At 39.4% G+C, this 25,396-nt stretch overlaps 1 protein-coding gene across 1 annotated transcript in view; it reads left to right on the forward strand.

The window, feature by feature from the left end:
• The window catches only part of LOC141445437 (cytoplasmic dynein 2 heavy chain 1-like), a gene marked incomplete at its 5' end in the record, with an annotated part of 87,990 nt that extends 63,793 nt beyond the window's left edge, over nucleotides 1–24,197 (forward strand). The window contains 25 exon segments of the mRNA XM_074111282.1: nucleotides 229–443; nucleotides 576–672; nucleotides 791–927; nucleotides 3,515–3,645; nucleotides 3,648–3,723; nucleotides 3,970–4,126; nucleotides 4,507–4,563; nucleotides 4,776–4,876; nucleotides 7,009–7,165; nucleotides 7,241–7,395; nucleotides 7,916–8,091; nucleotides 8,590–8,699; nucleotides 8,795–9,085; nucleotides 11,142–11,291; nucleotides 11,410–11,529; nucleotides 11,618–11,810; nucleotides 11,945–12,084; nucleotides 12,358–12,498; nucleotides 12,574–12,672; nucleotides 13,816–13,960; nucleotides 14,549–14,805; nucleotides 16,386–16,509; nucleotides 19,514–19,641; nucleotides 22,812–22,940; nucleotides 24,054–24,197. Coding sequence (XP_073967383.1) covers nucleotides 229–443; nucleotides 576–672; nucleotides 791–927; nucleotides 3,515–3,645; nucleotides 3,648–3,723; nucleotides 3,970–4,126; nucleotides 4,507–4,563; nucleotides 4,776–4,876; nucleotides 7,009–7,165; nucleotides 7,241–7,395; nucleotides 7,916–8,091; nucleotides 8,590–8,699; nucleotides 8,795–9,085; nucleotides 11,142–11,291; nucleotides 11,410–11,529; nucleotides 11,618–11,810; nucleotides 11,945–12,084; nucleotides 12,358–12,498; nucleotides 12,574–12,672; nucleotides 13,816–13,960; nucleotides 14,549–14,805; nucleotides 16,386–16,509; nucleotides 19,514–19,641; nucleotides 22,812–22,940; nucleotides 24,054–24,197 — 3,630 coding nt within the window.
• Nucleotides 24,198–25,396: the final 1,199 nt, after the last annotated feature.

Consider the following 25,396-nt stretch of genomic DNA (forward strand, 5'->3'; position numbering starts at 1 on the left):
ATTTAATGTTGCATATTTTGACAGTTTTCATGCATATTTCAAGCTGTCGGTACCACGACATAATAAAATTGTAGTAGTAGATTGTATTTTAAGCGCCAGACGGTATGGGTATGACACTCGTTCCGTGGAAGCAAGGCAAGGCGTGTGGCAAGCCTTAAATTTTGACAAATATACTGTAGGTACACTGCCAAATTAAGGGTTAAATTAAACCTGCAATTAATTGATTAGGCGGGCGTGGAAGCTCTCCGTCGAGCCAGAAGCGAAGTAGCAACTTTACAAGCAGACGCAGCGCAGCAAGAAGCCGCGCTGTCCGACAAACAAGCAGCGGCAAATCAGGCGTTGGACCAAATCGGTGCCACTGTGCGGGCCACTACTGACCGGAAGGAAGAAATGCACGTGTTAAAAAAGAACATAGAAGTGGAAAATGAGAAGCTGCAGATTCGGTACGAGAAACATAAAGAGCAGGAAGTCATGATTAAGAACTTTTCTTTTTCGATAGCTCGTATCCCTCTCTATTAATTATAACATTTTGTTGTTTTTGTATTTTTGCTTGATGTTTTATTTGTTCTCTTTAGCAAAAAGGAGATTGAAAAGGAGTTAGCGTCAGTAGAGCCGATAATAGCTGCAGCTCGATCGGCAGTCGGAGACATAAGGCCAGAATCGCTTAGCGAAGTAAGTCAGTCACTGACATTGACGCAAATATAAGTAAGAAGTGAGGCGATGCTAATTATTGTATCGTTTAAAATTCATATCCTAACTCCATTACACATGGATTTTTATTTGCTTGCAGATTCGTTCCTTACGAGCACCGCCGGATGTCGTTAGAGATGTTTTAGAGGGAGTACTGCGACTGATGGGTATAGCTGATACCTCTTGGCACTCTATGAAGAATTTCCTTTCTAAACGCGGCGTTAAAGAAGATATAAGGTAGATACACATTTACTACTTCAAGATTTACAGACTCGTTGAAATATTTAATTTTGGATTAAATACAGTAGTATTTTTGAAAAAGATATATATATACACCGTGGGTTTTAATAACCGAAAGATTTAATCCAACGATTCTAGAGCCTTATTAGAGTATAGAATGTGGTATAACATATAGTCCAAAAACCCTTAATTTAAGAGATATTATTATTTAAAACAAATTACAAGTTGAAAAATCTCAAGTCTAACACACCCTAAAGGTGTGACGTAACCACCTACTACTTTACATGCAGAAGCACTAACTGCATAGTTTTAGCCAGTTACTATTAATTAAGTTTGGTATCAAACACAAAAGGTTTCACTACCGAGAATATTTTCATCGTGATAAAGATGTGACTTGCCGTTCAAAGACAGCATAGTATAAAGCTGCTGAATAATTATGATATCTTTGTCATAAGTAGCTTTCCTCTCTTATCGCTAAGACTAGACTTTAGTTTTGTTCTGTTCACAATCGCGAACAAACTTAGATACCTTCCCTGACAACTGGCCGGTAGTTTGAAATTGATGTCACTAAAATGTCATATTTCAAGTTATTACGGATTGTCACGCAAGATAAAATCACGTTGCAAATTTTATTAACTGTAATAAATAATATTCGCCATGCCGCATTATTCTCCCGCTCATTTAGCGGATATTCACTTTATTTACGGATTTTGCAATGGAAACTCGCTCCAGGCAGTCATCGAATACCGAAGAAGATTCCCGGCTCGTCGCGTACTGCAACTACCGCACCATTCGACTTTCGCGGATGTCCATAGGCAGTTTCTGGATTGGCCGCGGAAGCAATGTTATAGCCTGGCCCGCTCGGTCACCCGACCTAACTCCATTAGATTTTTTTTTATCGGGGACTTTGAAAGATAAGGTTTACTCAAAACCAGTAAACTCGCGAGAAGAATTGTTGATAAGGATTCGAACAGCTTCAGAGGAAATAAGAATCATTTTTGTAAATGTAAATAATGAAATCCGTTTAAGAATAAATAATATTGTTTAGCATAAGTAGTTGTTTATTTTATTTTACTCAGTATAAATTAACACAACGAGAATTTAAAATATGGACTGATTAGCATGATCCCTTTTATAACAAAGTAATCATCTCTTTCCAGCTATTAGTATGAGATGAAACAATGAGGTATTTATGCTTTTTTTTATGGAATAGGGGACAAACGAGCAAACGGATCGCCTGATGGTAAGCGATTACCGTCTTCCATGGACACCTGCAACACCAGAAGGGTCAAAAGTGCGTTGCCGGCCTTTAAGGTAGGAGGAGTAGTTTTCTTGAAGGCTCAAAGGTCATATCGGTCCGGGAATACCGCAGGCGACAGTTCATTCCAGAGTTTTACAGTGCGAGGCAGGAAATTTCTGGAAAAACGCACAGTAGAGGACTGCCAACTATCTAAATAGTGAGGATGGAGTGTTATCGCGTAGGGCGGTGGCGGAAAGATGCGGCAGGGTTCAACCGAACAACTCCGCGGAGCTCTCCCGTTGTAGATGCGATAGAGGATGCACAGTGAAGCTATATCTCTACGCAGCGCCAAGGAGTCAAGTCGATCAGAAATTCATTGGCAGCCACTCTCCGTTGTATGCGGTCCAGAGGGAGAAGCTGGTACTGGGGAGCCGCTGCCTACAGATGAGAGCAGTATTTCATATGTATGTGGGCGCACCTGCGCCTTATAAAGCTGGAGGCGGTGGGGCGGAGTGAAATACTGTCTCGGTCTATTGAGCACCCCGAGCTTCTTCGAGGCTAATTTAGCCTTACCCTCTAAATGGCCTCGGAATTGGACTTCGCTCGAGATGTCAACACCAAGGATTCCGATACTGGCTGTGGTAGTTAGGGGAGTGCTCTCGAAAAGAGGTGATGCAACGTATGACTTTTTCCGAGAAATATTGGTGCGGCCGGTGTAAGAGGCAATCTTCTTTCGGGTATAATCATGGTTTATGGCTTTAGTTGGTATTTTATTGGTGCCAATAAATTTAAATAATTTCAACGCAACCATGCTAGACCTGTAGCTTGACACTTCTTGTCTTAAACACATTTGCAAGTCACTGCATTCGTCGTGCGTCGTGTAATATCGGAGTGATTCGTGAAGTGTCATGTTCGCTCTCTGTTTCTAAATGTAAAGATTTGTTCACAAAGAAGTGGTCACTTAATTTTATTTATTTTGTACTGAAATAGTAGTTTAATTAAGACACATAATTGGACCCATGTTGATATAACATTATTTACTCGTATTATCGTCAGGAATACGCTGTTAAAATATTTCGGGTTATTAAAACCCACGGTGTATATATAAATCAATTGAAATGTGATACGATAATGAGACCAAAATAACGTGTAAATTGAAATATGACATGCGTAATACTCGTACTTACAACGATTCAACAAGTCGATACCAAATAATAACCTACTCTTAAAAAAAGGGCCAAACCAATAAAAGTTTTGGTAAAATAATTCATGGATCTTCGTTACAAAATACTTGTTTGATCAATGAATCTTTTATTTCACAAACAAATCATCTGCCATCCGTAGATGCCTAGATGCGAGTCAAATCAACCCGGAAGCGGCGGCGTCGGTGCAGCGTCTGCTGGACAGGCGCGGGGCGTCGTTCGAGCCGTCAGTGGCCAAGCGCGCTAGCGCGGCGTGTGCGCCGCTCGCCGCGTGGTGCGCGCCAACCTTGCGTACGCGGGCGCACTGGCGCGCGTGCAGCCGCTGCAGGCGCAGCAGGCTCAGCTGCACCGGTCAGTGCCTGTACCCTATACTAAGCGCGCCATCATTCCTCGCAGTGATCGTGAGAAGCACAATGTTTAATCTCGGCCAAAAGTGCAATAGATAAACTCGTATTATCGAAGGCCTCCCCTTCGGGTCGACTTCGAACTAACTCGTTCATCTATTACTTACTTTCGAGCCTCTACAACAATGTACTATTGTGTTACTTATTCAATAGTAGCTTTTGAAACAATAAATAATCCATAATTCTCTTTCAGAAACCTACAAGAGGCGGAAGCGCAGTTGTCGGCACTGTCGAGCGGGCTGGCGACGGTGGACCAGCGCGTGGCGGCGCTGAAGCAGCAGCTGGGCCAGCACACGAGGGACGCGGCCGCCATCGAGCTAAGGCTGACCAACGCCGGCGCCACCATACAGGTTACCCATCAAATATCAAAACCATCACTACCAACAAAAATTATCCGCCATTGTTAAATACATAAAAGATCCTTTGATTGACATCTCCCTCTCTCTCTATCCCCTAAGTCTTCGCGTACTTTATAAAGGACTAATTAACACTAAGAATAACAGGTCAACCAATAAAAGCAGGTCAACCAGTCTAGGTCTTAAACGCTAAGTTTGTTAAAAAACGTCAGAACTCAGGAGGCTATAAAAGCTATAATGGATTTTCAGTAATGTTAGTTTCGAAACTATTTGAGATACATATTATTTGCAATGGCCATACAATCTTAGGTGGGCGCATCTACGCTTTTATACGGTTTGGCTATAAATTACTTAGTTGTCTTCTTGTTACACAGGCGGCGCGCACGTTACTCGACCAGCTCGCGCATGAATACGATGCTTGGGAAAATGATGTAAGAAATGCTTTACGATTTCTGTTCGTTCCTAAAATAAATTGCAGTTTTACCTACGAATAATCGTTTTGGTGTGGCCACTTTTTGTGTGGAATTTGTTGCTTCCTGACTTATTATTTATTCGTAGGTTTTTACTGACTAGTGTGAATTTTTGTCTGTATAGTTATTTACTTTATTGGAACTTATAATTCATTGTTTGAATGAAATTTCAGCTTGAACACATATCGAAGGAGATATCAGAGCTGAATATAAGGTCTTTACTAGCTGCCGCATATATCATCTACTTGCCCGATGTAACGGAACAACGAGCTCTGTATGTACTTACTAATACGTTTTTATTATTTTATTGTTATTCTTGACGTGTGATAAGCGTAATGATTTTGATGCGTTCAAAGTCAAAGTCAAAGATTTATTTGTTCAAAAAGCAGGTTACATGGTTAACAGGCGTTATGCCAACATTTGAAAGTTCACCACTTTTTGCCGCTTACACAGCGTACAAATATTATAACAAGAGATTTTTATCTACATGTAGGTAACCTACCTAATTTATGCTAATTTATGTCTTCCTCAAAGTTAGCTGAATCGCTCTTAAAAACAAAATGTATCTATTCCAAACTTAAGTAATTTTAAATTCACGCATGTCTCTCCCTGTGACATCATTAAGACTTTTAGATTATTGAAAGTAAAAAAAACGGAAGACTTGTGGGGCGTCTCAGTTAAGGTTCTACATTCCATTTTAGATGTCGTTGCTCCAACTTTAGCATTTATATTTAATAGCTGTATAGATGAAGGCGTATTTCCAGATTTGATGAAATATAGTAAAGTAGTTCCTATTTTCAAATCAGGTGATAAAGATAATCCCTCTGATTATCGTCTGTGTCCATCCTATCAGCGTTTAGCAAAATATTCGAAAAAATAATGCTGACGCAAATGATCTCGCATTTTAATACCCTAAAATCATGCATCCACAGCAGTTCGGATTCCAAAGGCAGGTCTACTACAGACGCGGGTCATAGTTTAGTTAAATTCATATTGCAAGCTTGGGAGGAATCACATGACGCTATAGGTGTATTCTGCGACCTTTCAAAAGCTTTTGATTGTGTGGATCATGATACTTAATTTGTAAGTTAAATTTTTATGGCATTCGTGGCCTCGCTTTAGAACTCATTAAATCTTACCTCACACAAAGAAAGCAAAAGGTAGCGATTAACGGAACGGTATCGGAGGGATCTGTGTCGAAATGGGAGTGCCTCAAGGATCCATTCTTGCCCCATTCCTGTATCTTATTTATGTAAATGACCTTACTTATATGGTAAGCCAAAAGTCGGGTATAGTTATGTTTTGCTGACGACACGTCTTTACTGTTCAAGGTTAGTAGAAAGATACCGACTTCATTGAGCCCAATGAAACCCTGTCCGTGATATCCGCATGGTTTGCTGCCAATAATTTGTTACTAAATCCTAAGAAAACTAAATGTATAAATTCTCGTTGATAAATTCATCTAGCTCGAATTCAGTTTCTAATATAAAGTTAAATGGTCAACTATTGAATTTGTAAAATCAACAGTATTTTTAGGAATAACGCTCGATTCTAAACTACAGTGGGGACCTCACGTCACAGCAATCGCGGGTAGATTGAGCTCTGCTGCTTTGCAGTTTGGAAATACGGCAGCTAACCGATGTGGCGACGGCACGGTTGGTGTATTTTGCTTACTTTAATAGCATTTTTCGTACGGCCTTATTTTATGGGGATCTGCTGCAGACATTGAGTCAATTTTTATCTTACAAAGAGAGCAATTAGAGCAATTTATAATTTGAAGACGCGTGAATCTTTAAGATCTTTTTTTAAGGAAACAGATATCCTAACCCTGCCGTCGCTTTATGTTTTTGAATAATCATGTATGTTAGGAAGAACATATGTGATTTTCCCACTAACGTCGATAAGCCAAAGGCTACTAGAAACACAGGAAAGCCTTAAGTTCCATCTTACAGACTGGCTAAAACCAAAAAGTCTTTTCTGGGAAATTGCATACGTTTTTATAATAAAATTCCAAAAAATATTACAAATGAACGGATACAAAATTCAGATCTATTGTCAAGAAGACATTAATATCAAAGGCGTATTATAAAGTTAATGATTATATCATGGACAGGATATTTGGAAATAATTCCGATCCGCATTGGCGATCCCTTCAAATAGCGAACCTACTGTGTTAAAAATAAAGTTGTGTTAAATACTTGTGACGTATACATATCATTTAATAATATTGTAAATCTGTTTTAAAAAAAATATATATATACCTCGTTGAGTTTCTGCCGGATTCTTCTCAGCAGAGGTTTTTCCGAACCGGTGGTAGATTTTTCTTGACATTCATAAGTGCTTGTTATAGCCTAAATTGAATAAAGATATTTTGACTTTGACTTTGACTTTGTTTTTTTTTTTCAGAGAATACGTCAACCAGTGGGGTTTATTGTTAGGTTTTGAAGACCATTCTTTTACGCCGATTAATTTCCTCGCAAACACGGAGAAGCAATTGAAATGGGACGCAGATGGCTTACCTTCTGATAAATCGGCTGTCAAAAATGCCGTCATAATTGACCAAGTAAATATATTGATAAATATGTACCTATACAATAAAGTAAACTCTATAAATTCATAATCTTTTTTGTCTTTCCAGTATTTGGAGCCAAATAAATGCGGTTTCACGCCATTGATCATAGATCCCGATGGCGATGCCATTGCTTGGTTGAAAAGTACTTTAGCCGATTTATCATGTGACTTCGTTGCGCAACACAGTGAAAAACTGCAAACGGCTCTGCAATATGCCATCAGGTAATTCAACCGATTCGAAAACATCTGAATATACCAATAATAAAATTCCGTGAAGCCATATTTCATTTATGCACGTGATACACATAATCTTAAACATTTAGCATGTCTTTGTGACAAAACATGTAGCACTATAAATTGTAAAGAAAGAAGAAAGAAAAAAAGAAAGAAAATACATTTATTCACAACACAAGATAACAATAGTATTAAGTACAAATAGACAACACGTAGGAAAGTATGTGTCATGCGGTTGTGAATCGCGACACTGGCTCAGCATAATGCGAAGCGTTAATAATAAAAAACACCCCAGCGCTGATTTTCAGCCAGCACCGTTGGTGACCCTCGACTGCCTACAAAGATTACTACACAGTCTTTATTACTAAATTGCTGCTAAACTATCTTCTTGTACCATGTTTGAGCAAATAAATGACTGTTAAACTGACTATTCTTTTGTTTCCGGACAGGCGGTATTATATTAAAAAAAAATGCAACCCATTTAATCTACTATTTTGATTGGTTTTAGACTGGGACGTACTCTGGTGATAACGGACGTGACTTCCATTCACCCCGGCTGGCTCGGCGGCGGCTGCCGGCTGGTCCTCCACTGCCGGGACGCGGCGCTGCTGGAGCGCCTGTCGCCGCCCGCCGCCGCTTGCCTCGCGCAGCTACGCTTCACGGCTCGCCGGCTCGGCCTTACCGGTACGTAACTGATGATGACGCTGATAGTAATTTGCTCGGCTACTACCTGGCACCGCTGTAACACTGAACATCAACATTGTTAGCCAAAAGAAGTTGCTGGACTTAAGTAGACCCAAATTCAAATTCACAATGACCGGTCCTGCATCGCCCGCATCTATTGGACTTCCGAGACCTTACCAGCTATTCAGTCTACCCTGTGGTAGGCCTACTCACGCTGCATCTTCCGGTACATAGCCGCCACTTAAGAAACACTAACTACCATAAAAAAAAAATAACAATGTGTCCCGCCCATTGCCGCTTAAAGTTGGCAATTCTTTGGGTTATTGATTGTTATTTCACTTCAAGTAGGTTTCCCTTAAATACTCTGAATGCATCAACAAAAGTAATGACACATTTTATGCTACTAAATCATGATTCGGCTACCTGTTAAGTTGACCTGGCAGAGAAGCACAAAATAGTTCTAGCTTTTAGGTTTTCTAATTTATTTTCTAATTTCAGATCAACTGGTACATTTTGCATTGCAGCAACAAAATCCCGAAGTCAATGAAAAATCCAAGGAAATAAAACTGAAGAAGGCCACCATGCAAAAACAATTGTATGAATTGCAGGTAGGAAAAACGTGAACTTTAATATTATGTCGATACTAACTAAATGACATCAAATAAAAGGTTCTGATATGCTCTTATATGCGTTTGTACAACAGGAGAACCTTCTAAAAGACCTATCAGCGAACGGCGACATACTCCACGATGCGAATCTGTTGGCGTCATTGAACAAAACACGAGCAACTAGCGCGACTATTGCAGAAGCCCTCGCGGCCGCTCGTGCGATCGAGGAACACACGCGCGCCGCAAGCGAAGCTTACGCGCCCGCTGCCGCTCGTGCCGCCGCGGTCGCACTGGCGGTTAGAGGACTAGCGGAGAGGAAGCCGCTATTGGCGCTGCAAGTGGATACTGTGTTGGATCTCTTCGTGGACGCACTGCGCAGTGGCAGGGTCAGTGTCATAGGCATGGTGGCATAAATCTAAAACCGTAGTATATTTATACTTCTATTTTTACATGACTGCAAGGAGTGGTATTGTTTTTCGCGCGTATCTTGTTTTAGCATTAGAAAATGGGTAAACAGTCTTGAAGAGTCTTTCTATTGAAAAACGTCTTTATAAAACAGTAACTATTACTTGTACCAAAAGCATGTAAATGATCATATTGTCCTTGCTAATTGTTACATATCGTCACTACTTTGAAAAAATCTCGTATCTAAAATCAATATGTCAACAAAATTGAACCTTGACGTAATGTTCATAAGGTCCACTCGGAAAAATTATCTACTTTGAGATACGAGTTTTTTTTTTAAAGTAGTGACGATATTCGCCGTGACTTATTTTTTAAAAGTGTGTTTCAATAAAAAGACATGTCAAAATCGCTTATCTTCTTTCTAATGCTAAAAAAAACGAAGTATAAGTTTTTGTTGAAAATATAATTTTAATTCAATCTTTTTTGGCGAATTTTTGCTTAGCGTGTCCGTTTAAAGGGTGTAACGAAATAAAACTGACAAATTCAATTGACAAAAATCCAATCTAATAATTAAGAAAGATTATAGTTTTGTCGCGGTGGATGCGGAAAGCACAAAACCGGTCTGAATGGAGAGCCTTGGGGGAGGCCTATGTCCAGCAGTGGGCGTCTTTCGGCTGACATGATGATGATGATGATGATAGTTTTAGTAAAATAAATAGCAACATTCAAAAAGGATTATATTTCGTTTTTATTATGATACTTTACTTTTTGTACTCGCGATACAGCTTCTTTTGACCTTCTTGGCTGCAGCATTCCACTTCCTACGGGAGTCGTCGATGTTTTTGGCAACTTGACCTGTCTTTTTAGATGCCTTTGACTTGAGCCCAGTAGTGCTCGATTGGACGGCACTGCTGGACGTTTGGTGGGTTCAGTTCCTTGGGTACAAAATCAATGTTGTGATCCTTAAGAAATTTTATGGTGTCCTTTGCGTAGTGAGCTGGGGCGAGATCAGGCCAGAACAGTGCAGGAACGTTGTGCTTTCTAACAAAACGCAGCAGTCGCTTCTTCAGGCATTCTTTAATAATTTCTCTGTTTACCGTACGTACCTTTTGTGACAAAAATTGAGCTTTTGACGCCACATTCGCAGATTGCCTGCCATACCACAAACTTTTCGTCAAATTTTCCAACTCTAACAGTGGCTTCCGAGTCAGAAAGAGTTTCTTCTTAATTGCCGTGTAAAAGCGTGGAAAAGTCAGCTACGTGGTATACGTTTCATCGAGGATTATCAAATGCGATTTTTTTGTGAGTGGAAAATCGTATAGTTTTCGAGCCCGAGTTTTTTTATTACTGAACGCTGTTTTTCCGTAACTTTAGCTTTCTTGACTTTCTTACTCGTCTGCATACCCGCTCTCCTCTTAGCTCTTTGCACCATAGTCGCGTTTGTGCCGCATTTTTTCGCGATATCTCTGACGGACATGCTTCGATTTCGCCTAATACAGTTTATTATCTTTTTGTCAAGCCTAGGGTCACTTGCTCCTTGAGGTCTGCCACTTCGGGACTGCTCTTCAAGAGACAACGAACTGAGATAGTTTTTCAGTATGAAATCAACGGAACTTCGGGGTAATTTTAAATCCTTTGCGATGAAACATGTAGGACGCTGCGGATTTTTACGCCATTTGGAAACGACTTTCTCGCGGCGTTGTCTTCTGTTCATTGTGTCAACTGAATAAATGCGAATATCTAAATTCTCTCTATAGGAATAGAAAATGTAAGAATCACACTTCATACTACAGCATGAAAATGGGAGCCATCTTGTTTGGAATACAACTCACAGCCGTTTCAATTTTACAGTTTTTTTTTTCGTTACATGCTTTATGTTGTAAGCCATGGAATAAGGGTATATTTTATGAAATTCTTATTCCTTATTTTTTTTTCTATAAAGTAAAGTAGGCGATTAAAACGTAGGACGTAGCTAGATTTTACTGTTATTTTAGAATTATTCTGTTTTTCTGCAACCATTTAATACATCTATTCCAGGACGCAAAAGAGATAGACACCGAAACGGTGGTTAAATATCTGATGAGAAGAATCATTGAGAGAGTACTCTTAAGTTTACATAAGAAGGACAAATACATTGTAGTTCTCCATCTTTTGAAGCAGGTTTATGACCATCTTATGCCAGAACCGGTAAATCCTTTATAATTACCTTCTTTAAGTAATACAAATAAAAGATAAATAAAAATATGACTTTGTAGTAATCTTTAAATCTATGGATGGTGAATCAGATTTTTTATGTAACTTACAGCTGTGGCAAATATTGATTGGAAGCTACGAAATGGTCGAAGATGTTACGATTATTAATGAAATAAAGAAGACTTATCCATGGATTCAAAATGAACTTGTCAAGAAAGTTGCTCAGCTCAAGGTTGGTCTTTCTCTGTTTTGCTGGCCGTTACTCTCAGAATTGTGTTTATTCAAATGCTGTTTTTACAATGAAACTGATTATTTTACAGATGGCCAGTGAAGAACTATTTAATAGACTGGCCCTAAATGACGAAGCAACTTGGAAAGAATTCCAAAGTTCTGGAGATTTAACAGCTATCAGTAAACTAAATCTTTCTGAGTTCGAGACGGTCATAGGAGTTGCGTTACTGAGGCCCGATAGCTTGTACCGGGCAATTGTGACGTTTGTAGATCACTTGCTTGGTGAGTTGGCTGAAGAATGTTTTTGAGTTGGACTGAGTTGGCAAATAAGTGACGGCATGCCTGGCCATTACCACAAAGAACTATGTGGGTATTATGTGAAGTATTTGAATTGATTGTTGTGTTTTGTGTTGTAGGTGCGCGTGTGATGGGCGGCGGCGACACGGTGTGGCGCGCGGCGCGCTGGGGCGGCGGCGGGCGGCGCGCGCGCCCCGTGCTGCTGCTGGGCGCGCACGCGGCCGACGTGCTCGCTGCGCACGCGGCTGCACTCACACAGGTATGGTGTATTAGTACATTGTGTCTTAAGGGCGGAAAATTGGATATTACGAACGAGAGTCTATTAGAAGCCCGAAGCCGAGCAGTAACCAAGTTAGCCTACATATTACGACACGGCTTGTGAGCAAGTGTGATAAAAAATAATTTAAATGCGTATGTCTTTTTCTACTCTTCCTCGTTTCAAACGAAATTTCATCCCTTTGCTAAGGAGGGGCAAGTTATGACCCACATTGATACTATTCGCGTGTAATGTAATGTATTGTTACCTATTCAGGTTGGCATAGAGGCAGGGATAGCAGCATGGCAGGCAGGCGTTGAAACAGCAAGAAGTGGAGGCTGGCTGGCCATCATCGTCGGGGCCTCGCCCTTTACACAAGAGCTCCAGGCATTCCTCACTGCTATTGCTCAAACCCCGGTAAGTACTTCTTTCATTCAATTCCTGGACCACGACAATAACGTATTATTAGTTATTGCAACTCATTTATTTCAGGCTGAAGAATTTCACCCTGAATTCCGGTTGTGGATTGTATCTGAAGACCGTGACATCCCCCCTCTTATATCCAACGTGTGCGTCAATGTCATAATCGAGGTATGGGCAAAATCAATTGTAGCTTTGTTGGAATCCTTGTACAGATAGAAAAAACAGAAACCCACATAATGTACTGAATTGACAAGATTTCATTTTTTGAACACCTGTAAATTACTACAGGAATCGAAAGAGTTTTGCCTCCTGAACATGGGAAAATATTTATTATAATTTATTTCTCCATATTTAAAAAAAAAAAAAAAAATATCTGAAGTTGCCAACACTACCACAGAATAGATATGCTTCCTTTGCCTTTTTCACCAGAAAGAGGTGCTCTCATAATTTTGACAACTTCTACGTCAGATTTACGTGATCTTTTTTTTAATAGAGACTAGACAAAAGTAATGGATCTATTGTGTGGTAGTTTTGGAGTTATGCCCTTTTAGAATAAGCACATCTTAAAAAAATGTAATAAATTAATTAATAATCGTAGCGAAATTTTAAAAATATCACCGTTTTTCTCTTTCCAACCAGAATACAGAGAACGAATCAAATTATAGTCTTAGAAATATGAAATCTTGTCAATTCCCCAAATAAAATAAAATAAATAAACTCAAGATATCGAGCCATGCAGCTGCCGCAAATACTTTGCTGAACATTTTCCTTTATTTTCTTAAGTAATGCCCCCCTAGCAAAATAATGTGTACTTACATACCATATAACTAACTAGTAGCTAATGGCTCTGTGAGCTGCAAACCTCATGAATTTTTGTAAATGACTGAAATATGCATCTTGTATTTGTATTTGAAAAAACCCCGACATTATGATTACTAAGTTCAATATCTCAAAAATGCAAAATAATCTACTGATAAAAAGAACTTAACGTCACTTCAGTAACCTACTGTAAATGAAATAACCAAACTAACAAAAATTTGGAAAACCCCCGACATTGTCACTTCAAAGTTCAATATCTAAAAAATAGCTGAAGTGATTTTGATAAAACATGTTTAAGAGCCATCGCTAAAAATCCTGCTTTCAAATAAAAAAACCGCATTCAAATCGGTCCACCCGTTTAAGAGCTACGGTGCCACAGACAAACACGCACACATAGACACACATAGCGGTCAAACTTATAACATCCCTCATTTTGCGTCGGGTGTTAAAAATGTTCTTGGATAAATACGTCCCTACGTTTTGCTGGCGCAGGCTCCTGAAGGCGTCAAGCCTAACGTCATGGGCACGCTGTCTGCGTGGGGGCAGTACACTGCGGACACGCGCGTGGTGCGCGCGCACGCTTGCCTCGCGCTGGTGCACGCTGTCGTGCAGGAACGACGCGCGTACATACCGCAAGGTTCGTCATTGTACACTATAAAGTAAAGTCGAATATGGCACTAGATTGTTCTAGGATTACTTGAACTATCATTTTACAGTTTTTTCGTAACGTTAAAAGATGTATAGATGGAGTATCTGCAGTTTCTTACGAGGTGGCGTGAAATTACGGCCAGTGGGAGTACACGCCGAATTCGAAGACTAAATATAAATTCGTCAAATGATTTAATCTATGAGCTTACGGCCTCTTTCAAACGCTTGATACTTACTAACTTACGAGCGATAAGTTATCTTTTTCAAATGAATAACAAAGTCGTGAATATTGACGTAAGATCTAAAACTTACCGGGAATTCCCTATAGATGTCTACTTCATTTCAATATTTAATTAATGTAGGATGACCGTGTATCCAGTTATTAAAATTTTTCAACTCCTTGATCACCAAATAATGGTGTATGTGTGGATATATGTGGAAGTCGACGAGGATGGGTTCCTGCGTGAAATCACTATCTATCGAACATACGTAGCTGTCTTGCACATGGGGTAGCGTAGCACAAGATAAACGGTTGTTGTTCATTAAGTCTCGTGTGAGCTCCTGAACTATCGTGCAGGTTGGAGCCGTTGGTACGCATGGGAATGGGGCGAGGTACGGGCGTGCGCGGAAGTAATCCGCCGCGGCGGTGCGAACGGCTTGGACGGCGCGCGCGCTCTGGTGGGCGCACTGTACGCGGCGCGCGTGGCGGTGGCGCCCGACCGCGGGATGCTGGCGGCTCTGCTGCGCAAATACCTCGCCGATGCGGCGCTCGCGCACGGCTGGAAGATCGCCGCGCATACCCCGCTGGCACTGCCCTTCACCACACAGCTACAGGTCGGTTACAAAGGCTGCCTGTGCACTGGAGCGGAGCGAGGCATCGGAGCGGTGAGCGAGATAAAATTTCACCAATAGAATTGCATAAAATATCCGCTCCTCTTCAGTGGACAAGGAGTTGATATGATAACTTAAAAAAACATACAAAAACGGGATGCAGAACGAGGAAGAGGAACGGGGAAGCGGGGCGGAGAAACGAGCGTGAGTTGGGAAGCGCGCAAGCTCCACGATTGGAAAAACAGTCCGCAATTTCTCGCTCCGTTCCTCGCTTCGCTCCGCTATCTTGCTCCGCGCCAAAGGACAGACACAGTCTGCAACTCCGCTCCGCATTAAAACCCCTCGTTCAGCTCCGCTGCCTCGCACCGCTCCAGTGGATGGAGAGGCGACCCCCCCCCCCCTTAAATATTTATTTTTAAGGTGAATAAATATACAAATAAATATTCTGTGAATATTTCGAGCAACTACCTATGGCCGTTAATAATATCGAGCAAAAAGCGGGAAAAAATCACGTTTGTTGTATAGGAGCCCCCTTAAAATTATTTTATTCTGTTTTTAGTATTTGTTGTTATAGTGGCAACAGAAATACATCATCTGTGAAAATTTCAACTGTCTAGCTATCACGATTCATGAGATACAGACAGACAGACAGACGGACAGTGGAGTCTTAGTATTGTTTTTTAATACCCTTTGGGCACTGAATTCTAAAAAGGTCTCTAATCGAGGGCACTTCACACACATTTTTCAGCTCCATTTCCCAAAAACTACCTACACCGTGCGAAGCCGAGGCGCGTCAACGTAGAGTAAATGCATTTTTGGTTAGATTGATGTTATTAATTTCGTAATATCTTTTGGATGGAATGTCCGATTTGAATATTTCAAAAAATATTCTACAGGTATTGAAACCGTCTTGAATATGAAACTATTTATTTGGATAAGGATCAATGCAAAGGTATGAATAACATGGTCTGATTTTAGTCGGCATTTCAGTCAACTTTTAAAATGTAAAAAAGTAGTTATAGTGACATAACTACAATAGTTGGGCGTATGGTATCGCGAAGTTTTTTGTAGATATTGATATATTCTTCAATATCGTAGATTTTTTTTTGTTCTATCATCAATAGTTTCCACAGCGCATGCGATGAAATATGTTTTATGGCAACATCTTTTACACTTTGGTTACATTATTGAAGTTTTAGTACGGAACCCTATTTTTTTTCGGGTAATAAATATAGCTTATGGCACTTCGGCATAATTTAACATTCTAATAGTGACCGAATTAGATATGCGGAGCTGACTGCCAACCTTCACTAGTTGGAGAGGCACTTGAAGAGAGAGAGAGAGAGAATAGTGAAAGAATGTTTTAAAATCGGTCTAGCAGTTTTTTAGTTAATTCGTAAAAAACATCCAAAAATACAAATATTTCCTTTTCATAATATTAGTATAGATATACAAGAATTGCTCGTTTAAAGTTATAAGGACAGAAGTACAGGACCCTACCGTGTGTGCAGCCCGACGTGCACGTGGCTGATTTTTAATCTATCATTTATATCATCTCATTACTACTCATATGTCCGTGGCAGGCGTACAGCACGACATTTAGCGAGCTACCAGACATAGACTCGCCGCAACTGCTGGGGCTGCCTGCCAACTGCCGTCTCGCATGGGAGAAAAATGCTGCCGAAGAAATCATCGCTGGACTAAAGGGTAACTAAACTTACCTTTAAGGCTGATTCTAATAAAAGTGGCATGGCAGGCTAAAGTTAATTCAAAAAAATATATATATGTTTTTTTTACTTTTTTGCATAAAAACAGTTCTTGGTATTTCATTTGTTACAAATATGTTAAAGGGAACAAAGTATTCCAAAAACTAAGAGTTATGGGTTCTTGAAATATTGATGAATGAGGCTAGTAGTGAAAAGTTACCAGGTTAAAGAGAATTATATCAAAAATGAAAAGAAATGTATCATAAGTTTAAGGGGCTGTTTCACCATCCATTGATTAGTGTGAACTGGCGGTTAGGTGTTGATGCCGTCTCTATTTGTTTTGTTCGAATAGACGGAGACGGCATCACATTTAACGTCGATTAACGCTAATCAATGGATGGTGAAACACCCCTAAATGTAATTTCTTAAAAAAAATATGAGTCTCTTGGAGGATATATAGAAAATAAAATTATTTCAAAATTATACATATTTATACAGGGTTATTTGTAATTTACTAGCATCCTTTAACCTAAACTCCTACCACTTAAACAAATGTTTTTGTTTTACGACTTTTTAAAATGAGCCGTAAAACAAAAAAACATTGCTAAATCATGTATATTTTTATTTTTCCTTCCTGTTTTCTTCCCTGATATTGTTCTTTATGTTTCCTTTGGAACTCAGCATAGAGTTCTGGATTTCTTTGTTTTCGTATCTTTTCTTTTCGTTCTCCCTTTTTCATGCTAACCTCTCTTCTCTTGACTTTTGTTTAGTTTGGTTTCCCCATTACATGTCGACCCTAAAAATATACGAATTAATTACAATACATGCAATCAAATCAGTCCCTCCGATGAAATGAATGACATCAGATAGTAAAAACTGGCCAAATAAGAACGTACCTAGGCAAAATAACACGAAAAAGTTCGTTTTAAACAAGTAACGACACCACTATTTTATACGAATGAATTTTACTAACTGTAAAATTTTTAGTTATAAACAGGATCACCATGATTGTTTTTTTGATTTTCAAGCCAATAGTTTAACTTTTAGAGGGGGGAGGGGGGGACACTCCAAAAAAAATTGCAAAAGCTATATTTACGCAAAATTACAGCTATAGTACTAATGGATCTAGTGCGGATAGATAAACAGACACACAAAGTGAAATTATAAGTGTTTAGTTTAATAAAAAGCAATTCTCTACATTTACTTTGGTACAACACTGTTAGTACTACTTAAAAAAAAGTCCATAAAGTTATTCTTAGAAATTATACAATTTTTAAATAAAAATAATTTATAGTTCACTTTTTTCTGCCATGAGTCACTTTAGTCTGTGCTTCAGTTACAGATTAAAGTGACACAGATTAAAGTGAAAAGTGGATTCAAAAGACATTTACTCTAAAACCGTCAAAAATATGAATGTGCCACTCTTAATAACGTAAGTAAATACGTCATAATATCACATCAAAATGATTATCTAATAACGTCCCATATAAATAACATAAATAATCGAGACAATGTAAAGTTAACATACCCGTTACAAACTCCAGTTTGCCGCCTTCGATCACTAATCGCCACAAAACTATGACAAAAGGTCTCTAACCGTTCCGTACGGCGGCGAGCCAGATATTGGCCGAATGTTTACCGATGATTAAGGGTGTGTCTATCATTCTCCGTGTGTTAGTGAGACCCAACAATGCGAACACACAGACTACAGTGAAAAAATCGCTGGACAAACTTTGAGTCTGAATATTGATGTATAAAAATGATTTATTTAGGACCGTATTATTATTAAATGAATATCGTATTATTGTATTGCAATATATTATAAAATATATTTGTGAAATAGTACACAAATAATTCACAGGCCTAAAACCGGGAGCATGTCCCTTTTGGACAAGACAGACTACAGTGAAAATCGGTACTTACATTTATTTATTTTTTAAAGTAATAAGGTTAAATAAATAAAATGGCCTGGCCTCGGTGTAAAAGGTCTATGTTTACATGTGTCAATTTTTATTTTTTCTGAAAAACGTATATTTAATGTACTTTGTATTCAAAAACTCATTGGCAGATTATAATGCCACTTTTATTAGAATCACCCTTAAACCACTTGCAATGTTACCCTGTACCTAATGCCCAAGTCATAGCGTAGCAGACAGAAACAAAACATGTGCAAAGAGAGCGTAATTTCCGTAATATACAGAGAACTCTAGTGATTGCTTCATTCAACAAAATATTTAATAAAATTATTTTCATGCATTTATTTCAGGTATTACAAGTTAAAACTTATTTTTCACTTCTCATGCTAGTAAAGTTCGTCTTTATGCTGGATTTAGGCGACATAAAATAACTTTATATGCTCTAGTGCATAAAGTAAACACCAAGGCAATTAGGTGTAAACAGTCACAAACAAAGAAGTTTCTACATATATTAAAAATAATATTTATATTTAAAACTAAAAATCAATCAAATCAATTGAAAAAGATCAATAGAACTAAAAAAATATAAGTGAACAATTGTTTTCACTGTTGCTATTTCATTTCCTCGCCATCGAAGTGAAAAGCAGAGTGTAAAACTCGAGCATTAACCCATTTTCCCCTCGACGTGTCTATCAACCCTCGCCGTACCGGCTCGGGTGGCTATTTGAACGTCTCGAGTAAAATGGCTCGTTTTATGCTCTTGTTGTACAATCTACTATTTGTTTTAATCTGGGTCAACAAACACGGAGTCGTACACTAAACACATCTCTTTTAAGGTACAAAGGCTTAGATTTCTAGCTTGACACAAATATCTAATTGAGGTTAATGTGTGCATAGGTATGCAGCGTAGGTACTTCTTCATATGTATTTTAGAATTACACTCTTGTCGGTGTAGCCGATGAATGGCTTTCCATTTATTTCCATTGAAAGCTGCCTCCCTAAAACCTTCTTATAAGCCATGATGGCTACCATAGCGTAGGTATACTAAAGATAAAATTTATATGATACTTATGATAGTTTTCATTCCAGAACTTAACACAACGGTGGTGTCGAACAAAAAACGTGGAGATTCGACGGCATTGAAAAATCTCCTGGCATTGTGGAAGAAATTAATGTCAGGGAACCCTCTCCTCAAAGGAGATTTGCAGCCAGATCAGGTTAGATGGCCTTTTTGTTAAGTTTTCTATTTTGACGTCTGTAACCAAAGATATCAATTAAGGTGCTCTCACTCGAGCATCCATTTTTGTATGGAGATTAAAGTATGTGTCGGCGGCCGATCGGAAAAACCGCCAGATCACGACATTCCTAGGCATATCGTGAAATGGCGCCATTAATTAGCTAAGGGAAATCGGCCATATCGTTCTAATGACGTTTAGGCAGATCATGAAATTCCTAGGAACATCATGAAACGCCGCCATTTCATGTTTTGGCCAGTTTAGGCAGATCATAAAATTCCTAGGCATATCATGAAATGGCGCTATTTCTTATTTTTTTAATTAGACTGGATGGCAAACGAGCAAGTGGATCTCCTGATGGTAAGAGATCACCACCGCCCATAAACATCTGCAACACCAGGGGTATTGCAGATGTGTTGCCAACCTAGAGGCCTAAGATGGGATACCTCAAGTGCCAGTTATTTCACCGGCTGTCTTACTCTCCACGCTGAAATACAACAGTGCAAGCACTGCTGTTTCACGGCACGATTAGCGAGCAAGATGGTAGTAGCAATCCGGGCGGACCTTGCATAAGGTTCTATCACCTGCACTAGCAACTGCACCACATTTCACGATACGCCTAGGAGTTTCGTGATCTGGCGGATTTTACGACCGGCCGCCGACATATGTACTATTTACATCGGGTACTTGCCATATCATTTTAATTTTACACATTGCTAATTTTAGCTTTGCTTAATATTATTTTCCTGCACGTGCACTGCAATAATTAAATTTTGTTATTTAGCAATAATTACTGAAGCCCGTAATAATAAGTAAAGAAAGATTAAAAATAATAAAAAACCGGCCAAGAGCGTGTCGGACACGCCCGAAAAAGGATTCCATAGCCATTAGGAAAAAATTAAGTAATACTTTTCTAAGGATTTCGTATTTTATACGGACGGAATCTTCGAAGTTTAGGTATATTTTATACTATTTAAGAGTAAAACTGCTAATAATTCTCAAGTAAACTTAGCCGTTATAGTTTTCCTGGAAAGTTTGATATACTTACTACCATCCTGATTTTTTTCAAATTTTTCCACCCACTGGTTTAGTTTTAGAGGGGGAGCACCGCTCGATTTTAATGAAAATGTGCACTTTAAAATTGAATATTTCGCAAACAAATCACTAAATCGAGAAATCGTCTCAGCAAACCCCTAATGGTTTTAAAAGATCTATCCAATTATACCCCACATTATAGGGTTGGATGAGAAAAAAAAATCACCCCCACTTTACGTCTATGGGAGGTACCCGAAAAAAAAAATTTTTTTTTTTATTGTATCATTTTGTCGGCATAGTTTACATATATATCCGTGCAAAGTTACAGCTTTCTGTCATTGATAGTCCCTGAGCAAAGCCGCGGACGGGCGGACAAACAGACAGACAGACAGAAATGGCGTAACTATAAGGGTTCCGTTTTTGCCATTTTGGCTCCGGAACCCTAAAAAGCCGTGGTGATCTATGGCCTCTCAAGCAGAGGATCCTGGGTTCAAACCCCGGCTCGCACCGTCGCACCTCTGATTTTATCGAAATTCATGTGCGAAGTTACATTTGAAATTTACCACGAGCTTTACGGTGAAGGAAAACATTGCGAGGAAACCTGCATACAACTGCGAAGAAAATTCAATGGTGTGTGTGTGTGAAGTTCCTTATCCGCACTGGAACTACGGCCCAAGCCCTCTCATTCGAAAGGGATATAGGCTGGGATGATGATGGGATGAATAAAAAAATACCATCATTAGAAATCGTTTTAGAATCTCAAACCTTCGGTGGGTCAATATATGAGCTTACGCATTTATTCTAACAAATTTACGTCAAAGACATTATACGATGATGGTAGAGGCTTAAATTGACGTCATAAGCTGAATGGTATAACGGTCTGAATCTACGGTGGCAGAGGCGTCCGAACCGGTAATGCAAGACGGGTTGTGATATCAAGGTTATAAATAAATATTCTGCACCGTTTGGGTTTATATTTTAGAATAAGGAAAATCTGTAAAGATCCTGTTTTGGTAAAGCCTTTGTTTGTAAAGCGTTTGATTCCAGTTGGTGCAGTATATATGCGGTTTTAGAGTACCTTATTAATATAAAGCTCCTTTGACATAAGATACGTTACCAGTTACTTAGACACGCAAAATTTTCACAGGTTTGTGTATTGCAAGAAAATAACGAAAATAAAGGAAACAAAAAAAAAGGCAAATGTTCATTCGAGTTCATAAACTTGTGAGCAAAAATTTGATCAAAAATATCTGAACACGCTTCTACGCCGTTAACAATAGAGTCGTGTTCAGATATTTTGATAAAATTTTTGCTTACAAGTTTATGAACTCTACTGTATAAGGAACACACATGTTTGTCAGCGTTTTGGCTCCATGAAGGTCTCGCCACTACACCGTGGCATACCAAGACGGTCATAGGAACGTGTCAGGAATGGAATGTCAAGCGCATACGGGCGTTTTCAAGAGAATCTACCTTATCAAAATGACCTATTTAATTTTTTCATGCAAATTTTATGAGTCAGTATTGTTGTCAGTGTGTTTTGTGAATTTATGAAAAAATCGTCACAAAACTGATATTTTTGTTTGGGATATTTTTTAAGCATCGGAATCGATTGTGCTCTTGATTCTGAGAAGGAAAACTATATTTTTTCTAAAATTGAAAATAGAAAGAAAAGGTAGATACACTTTTTTTGTGAAAATGCCCCTACATGACCGCCACGATCACGGTTGGTTAGAAACGTAGTGGGCATAGTCTTATTCTTTTTAATACCTATATGTATGGTATGATACGGTGTATCGATGTATGTGTGTACGGTGGGTAGAGAGAGACCTTTATAATAACGGTAATTGTACGGTATAGATATGTCAATTTATGAAAGGCCCTTCTTGCATGTGGTTTTGTGGGTTTTATTTGGCGTTGAAATGGACGCCGATTCTTAAGTTTTTTTTACCCTATACCGTATTTTACTCAAGCACTGGGCCCGCGTGGGAACCACGTCTCAAGCCTTGTCATTCTGAGAGGAGGCCTGTGGCCAGCAGTGGGACGTATACAGGCTGGGATTATGAAGATGATGAATTGTTTTACTCGCCTGTAGATCGGCCAGTTATTGTTCGCAGGGCGGCGGCGGGTGGTGGGGCATGGTGGTGGGCGGCGAGGCGCGGGCGGCGGCGCGGGCGGCGCGCGCGCTGCACGCTGCGCTGGCGCAGCTGGCACGCAAGCCGACAACGGACTATACGCTGCTCACGGTCAGTTAACTACAGGTCGATTCGCAGTAGCTGGCACGAATGGATTGAATGAATCAATGTAATTATCTGTGTTACTTATTTGAATACACTTCACACAAATGTCAATTTTCCTACAAAAATGACTTAGCGACATTACTTTCGTTCAATCCATTCGTGCCAGTTCTTGTTAATCGACCTGTACAAGTACTACAAGTACACACTAATATTTATAATGAAATGAGTGTTATATAATTTGTTGATATATCTCGTATTAATTTCCCGGGCGACTTTGCTGGGCAACGGGCATTTCAATCATCACTATAATAATACAGTTGCTGCCAGCAAACTTTGTGAATGTTTTTTATTGCGCACAAATTAATTTAACGTCTCATTAGCACGATACTATATGCGCGAAATGACTCCCACCATGTTACCCAATGCTCAAGAAGTTTACCGGCAATCGTACATACTGGCTTATTTTTACCTACCTTAAACCATAACCCAAACATCGACACGATGGCTCCGTCTTTCGGGATTTTTTAACAAATCAATTTTGATATGATATCTTTTAGTTGATCAATTGAGTGGAAAATATCTTTCTTGTTGTTTTTTATCTCTCTTTTATGTGTCACGTCAAGGTCACTCATCAAGTTTGTTAGTTTTACATTTGACCGTTAACAGTAACTGTGAAGTTGGAAAAAAGTTACCAAGTAGTCAAAATCACCAAGTAGTTTCTATCACTAAACTGAGCTGTCTGTCGTAGTAAACACAAATAAAAAAACACGATGTATGTCTGCCAAATTTAATTTGGCTTGCTCTGAAGATGAGCTCTGGTTGAGTTCGAAACGCGTCAGTGTATTGTGGTGGTGGTGATAGATGGGTTTGTGTGATTTGTATGTGATCTTAAAGTGTGGAGGTGGAGGAACTGCATGAACACGCATATCTTGCATAAACTTAGCTATCATAAGGTCGCGGTGAGCAAAGAAATCCTTTTAGTTTATTGATATGGACTTCCGCAAAGTAGCGCCTGATTCATATTCTGTATATACGTTGTCTAACAACCAGTCATCTTACTTTTTTACATGTACACATATAACTGGCTCCATACCAGTGCTTAAGATTAATTTTGCACAGGTGCCCGACGAATGGCAGCTACTATGGGCGGGCCCGGACGCTCCCGACGCGTTCGTGCGCGAGTTCAGCCACCGCGCGGCCGCCGCCGCCGCGCGCCTTAAGACACCTCACCCGCAAGACTACATGCCTACAGGCAAGTACTAATCTGCATACACCTGGAGTAAAATTAGAATTTTTTATCACAATTCAGTTACTAATCTAAAGATCCATAAACAAATCTCCACCTGCAACCAAGGCTCCATCAATATGACTGAAAATACCAACATTTAAGAAACCGGTCAAACTCTACGAAACGTAGGCCGAGGCGACGGCGACGCGACAGCGATGTGACTAAAACAAACATTCTTCGAGTTATGTAAGTTTCCGCATTAGTCACACGACTGGCGACAAAATCGATTTTGTCGCTCAAGTGTTCAAATGTTTAATAATGTACTAACGTGTCTGCATTGCATATTTGGGAACAAGGACAAGCGGCGATATTTTGATTTTCTTAAAACGACAGCGAGTCGACAGCGACTCAGCGGCAATTAGCAATCAAATGTATAACACTAAGTAAGACGGCCGCACTGCAACGTCACTTGAGCGACAGAACGAGAAGTTTTGCGTGCGACAAGAGGCGATAGTCGCGCGTCGCCATAAAATCAAATCAATTAGAATTTGTCGCGCGATCGGTTACGTCATGTCTAATGTAAATATCGATGAATCCATTTTTAGTGTGCAAGCTAGACCACCTTGGATTATTTCATAAACCCCTCACTCTCTCCCTCTCTTAAGTTTCAACGATGAATTTTCGAGCAGAAACATAATTATCGGGTCAGAAAAATCCGTGACGACCACGTTTTTCGACTTCTCACTATGTAAAAACCGACTCCAATTTTTTTTTAAAAATACCAAAATATGGGACCGACTACAAAACCCTTGAAAATATTTTTCTACGTACCTACTAGATCGAAGTCGTTGCCTCAGCACGAGCCAGCAGTAGTGGAACAATAGTCGTATACCTCACCTACATTACTATGGGTTTCAATGCTTCCTGCTGGGTCGTGCTGAGTCACCGACTTCGATCTAGTAGGTACCTACCTAGAAAAATATTTTAAGGGTTTTGTAGTTGGTCCCATTTTTCGTTGTTTTTTTATTTTTTTGGAATCGGTTTTACTTTTTTGTTAAAAAAAATCTTTATTTCTCACTTTTTAGTGATTCGTAGCCAAAGTAAATCTCACAACGATTCTATTAAGCCCAAACACGGCTTAGTTACGTTGTTTTATATCAGAGTTCCGTTGCCTACCTTCCGGCTTCAACATCAGATCTGTTCGAAAGAATCATTAACTTAAAGCTTCTTCTTA

This window comes from Choristoneura fumiferana, chromosome 2 (genome assembly GCF_025370935.1).
Source record: "Choristoneura fumiferana chromosome 2, NRCan_CFum_1, whole genome shotgun sequence".
NCBI lineage: Eukaryota > Metazoa > Arthropoda > Insecta > Lepidoptera > Tortricidae > Choristoneura > Choristoneura fumiferana.